This window comes from Chanodichthys erythropterus, chromosome 21 (assembly GCF_024489055.1).
Source record: "Chanodichthys erythropterus isolate Z2021 chromosome 21, ASM2448905v1, whole genome shotgun sequence".
Classification (NCBI taxonomy): Eukaryota; Metazoa; Chordata; class Actinopteri; order Cypriniformes; family Xenocyprididae; genus Chanodichthys; species Chanodichthys erythropterus.
The window spans coordinates 27549599-27560259 of record NC_090241.1 but is presented as its reverse complement, the minus strand read 5'-3'; the positions used below and the strand labels follow the sequence as shown (position 1 = coordinate 27560259).

The following is a 10661-nucleotide window of genomic DNA, read 5'->3' as shown; positions in this document are numbered from 1 at the left end:
TAGGGGTGTACTCACTTTTGTGGCCAGCGGTTTAAACATTAATGGCTGTGTGTTGAGTTATTTTGAGGGGACAGCACATTTACACTGTTATACAAGCTGTACACTCACTACTTTACATTGAAGCAAAGTGTCATTTCTTCAGTGTTGTCACATGAAAAGATATAATAAAATATTTACAAAAATGTGAGGGGTGTACTCACTTCTGTGAGATACTGTATGTTCTATATTTAATAAAAAATATTATTTTTAATGTGCAAGCCACATGCAGTTGCCTTTGTCTTGCTCACTAGGGGACTGTAGTAATACGCCATGACTTAATTACCAAGAACTTCCTTCTCGGTCACCGTGATTTTGCCAAGTAAGCATGTTGCTGGATCAACATATTTTGTTGATCCTGGAACAACATTCCTATCCGAAAATTTAGTCCTAACCTTTTCCCAACCCCTTAACCTAACCCAACCCATAACTTATCCCTAAAATCAGAGGGAAATGATACACTGTCATGGAAGCACCTAACCAAGGTTATAACCCTAAACTTGACATAAATGAAACTTGTCCCTCAAATCTGATTGGTTGATTGGAATGTTGTTCCAGGATAAACAAAGATGTTGATTCAGGAACATGTTGTACTTGGTGAAATCACGTTCACCTTTATTCACATACATAATGCTATAGCAAATCTCAACTGCTTGATGGGGGGTGTTGTTTTTTCCTTTATAGAATATGTGGCCACGCATGTCAATGTTATCTGCTAGTTTATGATAGTTCATTTTCATTTCAGCTTTCAATTCCCCCCTGCTCGGAAATCTGCATTTTCTGCATTTACGTGTTGTGACCCTAGCAAGATCCTTAACGCATGCACTTTAACAGCTTTGACATCCATGTCACAGCACACAGGGAGAAAAACAGCTGAGCTGCTCAGCTTCACCCCCTCCACCCCAGACTGTTTTCCATCTACTTCCTCCCCTCCCCCACCCTTCCTCACTCTTTGTTCGCATTCTGTCCTCTCCACTGGTTGCCACCCAACACCGTTTCTGGCTCTCTGATTGGCCAGTTTGATATTAGAGGCGTGGCTTGTGATGCAGCGCTGACATTTTCTCAGTTCGGTGAGAGATTACGGTGTCAGTAGAAGAGCTTGAGAGAAAGCGGCTGACGCTCAGGCGTTTAAACTGCTTTTTCTCGGTCTAAACCCTTCAAACAAATATAGAGCACTTTACTCAATCAGAAAGATACAAACTAGATGATTCGTATCATAAGAGAAACGATTTGAATGAAAAAAACACAGCTGTGTTCTTTCTTCTGTCGTGTCGTCTTTCTTCCTCATTCCGGTTTCTTTTGTTTATGTCCTGCAGTGTTCTGCTGCCTCGACGAAGATTACATCGCTGACAGTGAGTAAACGATAGAGTGAATCGAGAAAAAAACGAAAGGCAGAGAGAAACATAGAGAGACCATCTCGTCCTTTTAACCGTCTACACGTCTTGTGGTGTCCAACTGGACCAGGAGCGAGAGTCTAATGCCCCCGGAGGATGAGCCCAGCCATCGAGGGGATGCAGACAGAGCCGCAGGGGTATTTGGGGAAAGGGGTACTCCTTGAGCCCTTTGTGCACCAGGTGGGGGGACACTCGTGTGTGCTTCGCTTCGGGGAGCAGACGATATGCAAGCCCCTCATCCCCCGGGAGCATCAGTTTTACAAGAGCCTCCCTGCGGCTATGCGGAAGTTTACACCGCAATATAGAGGTAAGTAATAATGCGACGTATTCTGGTTTCCTGACTATACAGGCTATTCCTTTTTCTTTCATAACCTTCTTTCGTGTACAATATTATATTTTATCGGTGTGTTAGACTGTAAAAAAAAAAAAAAAAAATCTTCATGCTGAATGAAGGCCTGTTTTGCTGCGTTTCCGTCGCTGTTTTCTCACGAGGGCGCTGTTGTAATATCATAAATTCTTAAAGGGACAGCTCAGGGACACCTAAAAAAAATAATAATAATAATAATATTTAAATTGTCATCGTTTACTCACTTTCGTGTTTTTCCAAACCCGTATGACTTTCTTTGTTTCGTGGAACAGAAAAAGAGACACCCTGTTTGTCACATTCATTAGTTAGTCATATTCATTTAAAAAAAAAAAGAATGGTTACTAACATTCTATAGAAGTAAGAAAGTCATGTTTAAATGTATTTAAATGTTTGGGTGTACTACTATCCTTGTAAAGCTCCCTTTCGGGTAGGACCCCTATAAGGTAAGTTATTGCATGCTAGCAAGGCTGTACTTTGTTAACGCAAACACATAGGTATCAGGGTCTCGTTTGAGGATGAAATGTCTGAATGTGGAATGCTTACCAGCCTGACAAACTTGAAAATAAGCAGCAATGGCAAATGTTTCTTTCTGGACCAAAAGACTGCTGATATGACAATCACTGACTGCCTCCCACACACCTGTGGTTACATTTCTGAAGATGCACCTGGAAAGACAAGTTCAACCAGCTTAGGTTGCTTCTGTCCACTGTCTACTTCTTTCAAATATATAGGCCTACAGCCTTGTTTGGATGCACACTACATGGTCCATATGCTTTAAATACCCTGGATTCCATTATGATGATAAGTGTGCAGGACATCTGTTTTTTTTTTTTTTTTTTTTTGGGTGTGGTTGAGGGATGGGTGTGATGTCAAAACAGAAGTTTAGACATCATCTTTGTGGTTGTTGGGGGTGTCTTGAAATGCACTTCTTTTCCTGAACTGTGGGAAATTACTGAATATAGTGCTTTTGACACTTTTCTAAACTGTTTTCTGTTTTAATGTTCTGAATTGGACATCTTGGTGAGACTTTGGGTGTTTTTTTTGTTGTCGTTTTTTTTTCTCGATGTAGCGTTATTGTCATTACAATACAGCACATTTCTTTATTATAATGCAAAAACTGATGAAATATATAATTTACATTACATGATTAAAATGTGTACATCGTGGTAGTATTTTTTTTTTGTTCTGCCTCTAATTTAAGCTGATTTAAATAAAAATAATTGTATTACTGCACATTTTTTCATATTTTTACTTTGATGCATTAAAATACTAGAGTAATGGGAGGCCATTATCATCATTGAAAATAATTGGAATAAAACAACACACAAAATCTATTTTAATTTTATTTTCATTATATATTCTTTTTTTCCCCATTTGATTTTAGGTTGAAATCACTGATCTATATGAATCAAGTGTTTGACTTTTCATGAGATTCATCCTTGTAGTACTTTCCCTTTTTCAGAATATCATATATTTGATTTGTTGATTTCTCTATGCAAAAGATGTCTCATGTATGTCTTTTAAGACATTTTAGACTATTTGGGACTGCAGTGTTCTTGTAATGTCCATATTTTTCTTCTGTGAATTTTAAATTTTTTTTCCCCAGGTTTGTCCATTGTGTTTTATCTGATTCTTTTGAAATCAGTTTTGAATTTGAGTCATGAAGTTATATGATTTGTTATTTGACAATAAATAGTGTTGGTTTCATCATATCTTTAGCCTCTTGTCATTTGTTCGTGGGCCGGTCTAATTCTTGTGTGGCAATTGATTGAACGTCATTGTTTCTTGTGGTTTGCTATGACACATTTTGAGAACCAATCCAGTGAAGTCACAGCTCCTGTTCATTGGTTGTTGTTGTTGTTTCTTAGACCTCTCTCTCTTTCCAGCTATCAGCACTATTGCCCCCCCCACTCCCTCTCTATCTCTCTCGCACATTTCCAAGTATTTCTGTCTTGTTGTTTGTTATGGATTGTGTGATTCCTATCAGGTTAGGAGCAGCCTGTGCTGTCGGCTCAGTAGCTTTTGTTAAAGACTGGCGAGCTTTTAAGAGCAAAAAAGAGAAGTGGGTAAGAGATGTTAAAGATTTCCCAGACAGTTTACTTAAAGCTCGGAACTCTGACTACTTCTTCTTTGCTGAAGTGAAGTTATTATGGTTTCACCTCTGACCTCATTCTTTTTTTTCCTCTCCCCCTCTTTGTCTTCTATTCCATCTCTCTCTCTCTCCTCCCTCTCTCTGCAGGTGTGGTGTCGGTGAGTTTTGAAGAAGATGAGGAAGGGAATTTGTGTCTTATTGCGTACCCTTTGCACAGTGAGCTTGGGGACCTGGAGAATGTGGTCCCCTCGGCCGACCTGGATCCCAATAACAAAATAAAATGGGTCAGTAAGATGCTGCTGGACAATGAGGGCTACAGCAAGGACCGGTCCAGACACACTCGGAAGGATAAGGACAAGAGGTAAGGGGATGGTAACCGTTTATTATGCAATCGGCTTGTCAATATGCGTAATAGATGCATAGAAAAATAGGATTGAAGAGTTAAGGCCCGTTCACACCAAGAACGATAATTATAACGATATTTATATTCACACCAGCGGACGATATCATTCTGTTGATTCTAAGTGCACTGCAGTTATATTGTCTGCCGCTTTAAAGGCTCAAGCTCTTTGGGATTCTGATTGGCTGTCTTTGTTTTTATCGCTCATCAACTGAAAAAAAAAAAAAATTCCAAAAGTGATTCCAACAATATTGTTTCTCTGCGCCTTTATCGCAATGGTTGTGGCGTTTTTTTTAAAACTATATCTTTATCATTATAATTATTGTCCTTTATGTGAACGGGCCTTTAAACCTCAAAAGATTTTTTTATTTTGACAGTTATTTTAGTATAAGTTTTTGTTGTTTTAATTTTGTTCTGACTAAAATGCCTTGCAATGCAGTCAATGGGGAAAAAAAAAACAAACAAAAAACTTTGGGACAAATCCAAACGACTTGCATTGAATGAGGGACCAGAGACCAGAATATCATAGAAACTTGAGAGTGTGTCTCTTAATATGGGCCTGTAAGCAACCACCTAGCAAGTAGGGCTGAATGATTAATCAAATAAAATTGAAATCACGACATGGCTTAGTGCTATTATCAAATCGCAAAGGCTGCAATTTAATTTACAGTGGCTCAGTTCATAGTAAATGCTGCTCCATGTAAAATCCATCCATCCACTGTTTTTTGGGTCACTTATGTAGTGTATTTGGGACCACTTCTTGTGTTTATAAGTTAGTATTGTAATTTTACAGTTGTAGTGTACTTTTTTTTTTTTTACAGTGAAATAGTATTATAACAATAGTAATATTTCTTATTTTGTTTAATGTTTTTATTTAATAGTAATAATAATAATAATAATTATTATTATTATTATTATTATTATAACATAATCATAATAATAGTTATTTTATAGTCAAATTGATATAATACAAAGTATGTTTGGCCAAATTGTGTAGCCTTAAAATTTACATTTTTTTTTTTCATTCGCATTCGCATTTGCATTTTTAATTTTTTTTTTTCAGAAAAACCCCTCAATCACTTTAAAAAATGAATAGCACTGACCTGACAACCACCTACTACTTTTGTAGCTCAGTTTTGCATCATTAACACTGCATCATTGGATTGATTAAAATCCAAAATAAAGTCTTTAAATTTCTTCTTTATTCAATTTGAAACCCCTGAAATAAAGCAAAGTTATGTGTGCTAAACCCTTGCTGAAGTGCTAGTTGTCATTTAACAGATGTTGAGGTTCAGAATCATTCTCAAGGGCACAATACTGACAAATCATGTGCTGTTCATTGCGGATCGAACCAGCAGCTTTACAGTTAGCAGTTTTAAGCTTTAACGCCTAGACCGCACCACCCCACATCTCTCGAATAATACTAGCCTGTGTTCTCCTGCAATAATGGCCCTGCTCAGTACATGTCTGACTCAGTGAGAATGTGACCGATCGTAGTGTCCTTGTCGTCATGAAGAGGTGCTAAGTACACTGACCCACAGAACACCCAGCTGGGCAGAGCAGATGCTCTCTCAGCTCCTGGCAGCCGGACTGGTGCAAATGTGTGTTTTGAGCCAAAGTTTAGCAAGGGTTATGTAACCAGCGTAGCTTTGTGACTTAGAAGTGACCTCTGTGTGACTGGAGAAGGGGTTAAAAGCAGATAAGGGGCATTTGTTCTCTGTGCGGGATGGGTAATAACCATCTCTACTGGCTCTCTACTTTAAAACCAGAAGAAATGCACTTGTCGGAGCTGTAGCAAATGTGCATGTCAGAGTAGCATTAAGTCATTGTCATTTTCAGATAATAACATAACCAGATAGCGTAATTATTTAATATTAAAGTTCAAACATATTTGCTGTTTATGATCTCTTGGCCCAAGCCGCCATGCATCCAGTATGTTGCTACAAACACCCTAGGACCCAGAACACCCAAAATAAGCTTTAATCAACATGCTAAAATCATTCTTTTAGCATGTTGATTAAAGCTTATTTGGGTGTTCTGGGTCCTAGGGTGTTTGTTCAGATCTCTAAAAAAGCATGTTGAGTTCATCCAAACAAGTAGTCTGATCCAGAAAGTTAGCCCTAATCTGTCTGTCTGGCTGACCCACCTCTGTCTTCACCCTTACAGTGTGAAACGCGAGGAGGAGTGGATCAAGCAGGCTGAGGTGTTCTACTACAGTCTGGAGGGGAGCAATGCTGCTGGACCTCAGCTCAAGCACAACCCCTGGAGCCTCAAGTGCCACCAACAACACCTGCAGAGGATGAAGGAGAACGCAAAACACCGCAACCAATATAGTATCCTTTAGTGCTGCCACAAACAACAAAAGTGGATTGGTCTTGTGTACTTTACTGCTGCTAGTTAAATTATTTTATATATATATATATATATTAAATTAAATTAAATTAAATTAAATTAAATTAAATTAATTATTTAATATCTTTTTTTTAAGTTTGGGGTCAGTAAGATATTTTTGAAAGAAATAAATACTTTTATTAAATAATACTACACATTAAAGTGATCAAATGTGACCATCATAATGTTACCAAACATTTATATTTCAAAGTAATGCTGGTCTTTTGAACTGTATTTATCAAAGAATCCTGAAAAAAATGATCATGGTTTCCACCAAAATATAAAGCAACACAACTGCAAATATTTCTTAATCACCAAATCGGCATATTAGAATGACAATTAAAAAGATCATGTGACATTGAAAATTGACACTGAGTAATGGCTGCTGAAAATTTAGCTTTGCCATCACAAGAATAAATATATATATTTAAAAAGAAATTGTAGTAATATTTCACAATTACAATTACTACTCTATTTTTGACCAAATAAATCCAGTCTTGGTGAGCAAAGAGACTTCTTTCGAAAAATATTAAATATTTTGAACAGTAGTGTGTATATTTATAAAGTTTATAAACATAAAATATATATATGTATATGGTATTAAATTATATATGTATATATGGTATTAAATTTTATATATATATATATATATATATATAACTCATTTATTGTCAATGAAAGTAAATATTAAAAATATTTTACATATTTTTTATAAATATTTCAATATTTAATATTTTTTTAACTATTATATCAGTTTAAACACCCATTTTACCCACTTTTTACTTAAAAATCGCTAAAAATATCACTAAAATATATGAATCTCTGCTCATTGTAGATATTCGTACTGCACAACATTATACAGCTTCTTTCGTATGCAGACAATTAGAATGACAATTGTAAGGAAAATAAAAATAATCATGCAACAAAAACAAAGGTTAACTGAGCACAATTTATTGAAAAGAAAGGAGAATCTGTTTCCCTTAACCCAGGACCTCCCATCAGAATTCATCCTTTTGGAGAACCTGACGTGGCGCTACACGGTTCCATGTGTGCTCGATCTGAAGATGGGCACAAGGCAGCACGGGGATGATGCCTCTGAGGAGAAGAAGGCCATGCAGATCCGCAAGTGTCAGCAGAGTACATCCGCCAGCATCGGAGTGCGCCTCTGTGGCATGCAGGTTAGCGTAGCTCTTAAACGTGATTCCATAAGAAAAATACTATAAAGGCAATGTTTCGTTCACACGCTCCCCTTTGCTTTTTGTCCAGGTCTATCATTCAGACACAGGGCAGCTCATGTTCATGAACAAGTACCACGGCCGTAAGCTGACCCTGTCTGGCTTCAAAGAGGCCATCTTTCAGTTCTTCCATGACGGGAGACGCCTGAGGCGCGAGCTCCTGTCGCCGGTGCTGCGGAGGCTGCGAGACATGCAGGCGGCCCTGGAGGCCTGCGAAAGCTATCGCTTTTACTCCAGCTCGCTCTTGATAATCTACGATGGAGACCCTCCGCGATCCCGCCATTCCCCAGAGGATGGGCTTTCGGAAGAGGAGGAGGAAGATGACGATGAGGAGGAGGAGGAAGAAGAAGAAGAGGAGGAAGAAGAGGAAGAAGAAGTGGAGGGAGGTGCTTTTGGATTCCCTCACGGCGCAGGTGCGGCCAGCAGCAGTAGCAACAGCGGTGCTTGTGGCGGCGGAAGCAGCACCAGCAGCTCTGCGGTGGTGCGACGCATGGCCAGGTCAGACGGCGGCCCGGCCGTAGACGTACGCATGATTGACTTTGCCCACACCACTTGTAGGCACTACGGGGAGGATAGTGTTGTCCATGAGGGGCAGGATAGCGGTTACATCTTCGGATTGGAGAACCTTATCACCATCATTTCCCAACTAGATGATCATAGCACAGATTAAACCACAGCTTCGTTTCAAACCAGCATGGCATTCGAATGGCGTGAGAAACTTCTTTCTTTTTTTATTCATCATTCTTTCAGTCCCCTGAGATGTCTCAACTTCACCTGTTCAGTTATTTTTGGTGTCTTTTTGCTGATTTTTGTGTGGGTAGAGGATTAAAATGTTTCGAGAGGCTAACATTGAAATGTCACATGATCAGCTTCCTCTGTGTTCAGTAGCTTTACTCACTTCCCTTGGTGTACTTTTACAACGTTGATGCCGTTCCTCTTTTCTTCCTATTTATTGAGAAGATAAAATGGTTATTTACAAAAGAAGGACCTGATTTTGTTCCTGTACTTGTTCCTTGAGAAGGTTCTGGAAATTCGATTAGCTTCCGAACACTCCTTATTGGATGAAGGAACAGTTGGTGGCGAAAAGGAATACTGTTAACCGTCGCTCTACAGCACTGTCCCATTGCACCTTTACCCATTGTGAAGAGAGAACTATATTCGGATAGTTAGTTGACATACAGAGACTATAATAAAGCTTTATTTATTTGTCATATTTCCTAAATAAACTAAAAAGAAAAAACATTGAAAAAGAAAATGGAGATTCAAAAATACATTCCATGTTATTAATGTTACAATAATGATATTAATAAATATTATTATTTGACATGTTCAGATACCTCTATCTTATATCTGTTGTACACGGTATGTTGGAGGAAAATAAAACTTGTTTGTGTTATTCTGGTTTTGTACTGTTATTATTCTTATTATCATTGATATTATTGTTTTTAAATAATTTCTTTAGCAAGATGTGCTGTATCTAACAGATATATACTGTATATGCTGTCTAACAGGTTATAGTAAGTCATCCCAGTTTTGATGCTGAACAAGAATAGTGAAATGAAAAGAAAGAAGTTGCTTAAAATGTTTAAGATCTTTATTAAGGATGTTATTAAAACTTAACTAGCTTAAAATCAGTTGAAGGCTGTTCTAGTAGCATTACTGTGTTTACCCATAGTAATCTGTTAACTAATATTGATAGATATGATAGAGTTATACTTTATTGTCCTTTTCAGGTACACAGCATACAACACATGATGACAACTAATATATATATATATAATATAATTACTGTATATAAAATTCATAATAATCACTGCATCCTACTATTTAAAATATTAAAAGATACAGGTATAAATTAGTATTTAATTAGTATTTATATAATTTAGGTTTTTTTTTTTTTTTTTTTTGGTTGCTTTTACATAGTGGGACTCTATAACACTTCCCTGATGGCAGAAGTTGATACATTGGAAATAAAACCTGACTTGAATCACTCACAATTGTCTGTGCATTCTTAAGAACTAAAGACTAAAGACATGCAAGCTGTGATTTTGATTGGACCGAAAGATTGCCATACCAAGCTTTTGTGGGAACTAAATTTAACAAACTACCTAAAACTGCTTGATACAATAATTTCATAATTCTCTGATTTACACCAAATAACCTAAGTTTTCTTAGAAAATACAATCTTTATTGGAACCTTGAACAGAGATAATCAAAAGAGGTCATTTTCATAGCCATCAGAGAGATGAAATCATCAGAGAGGAAATAACCTCATCACTCCATTATCATGAGTTTTAAAAATGCTAATGTCTTGCCCTGTGTAAAACTTTTAAAGGTGTCCTGACCAAGTAGCCTGACCTTATCCTCTTTACTGGCTGTTTGAGAATTTAGATGCTCCTCTCAGTTACAAATAGACGTGTATCACTGTCACACAATGACGCAGATGTAAAACAGACATGCATTATCAACAACACTCTTTAAAAAGATAGGAGTTTGTTGTCACACTTTTACTCCAGTGAACATTTCTCAGGGAGGATTAATTATAGAGTACATACAGACCTAGTCAAAAGGAATCTTTTTTTTTTTTTTTTTAATGTTTTTGAAAGAGGTCTCTTATGCTAACTAAGGCAGCATTTTTTTTTAAATCAAAAATACAGTAAAAACAGGAATATTTTGAAATATTATTACAAAAACTCAACAGTATAATATATTTGAAATGTAATTTATTCCTGTGATGGTAAAGCTG

The 10661-nt window shown here is 37.1% G+C and overlaps 1 protein-coding gene across 1 annotated transcript; it reads left to right on the top strand.

The window, feature by feature from the left end:
• Positions 1–1107: 1107 nt before the first annotated feature.
• ip6k2a (inositol hexakisphosphate kinase 2a) lies at positions 1108–9722 on the top strand. Its single transcript, XM_067373528.1, has 5 exons — positions 1108–1737; positions 4037–4250; positions 6456–6622; positions 7683–7858; positions 7947–9722. The coding sequence occupies exons 1-5, from the start codon at positions 1527–1529 to the stop codon at positions 8583–8585; spliced, it is 1407 nt and encodes a 468-aa protein (XP_067229629.1). The 5' UTR covers positions 1108–1526; the 3' UTR covers positions 8586–9722.
• The last annotated feature ends 939 nt before the right edge of the window (positions 9723–10661 follow it).

Coding starts and splice junctions, on each gene's coding strand:
- ip6k2a (XM_067373528.1), top strand. CDS start 1,527: ATGAGCCCAGCCATCGAGGGGATGCAGACAGAGCCGCAGGGGTATTTG. Junction 1,738..4,036: donor GTTTACACCGCAATATAGAG/GTAAGTAATAAT, acceptor CTCTCTCTGCAG/GTGTGGTGTCGGTGAGTTTT. Junction 4,251..6,455: donor CGGAAGGATAAGGACAAGAG/GTAAGGGGATGG, acceptor TCACCCTTACAG/TGTGAAACGCGAGGAGGAGT.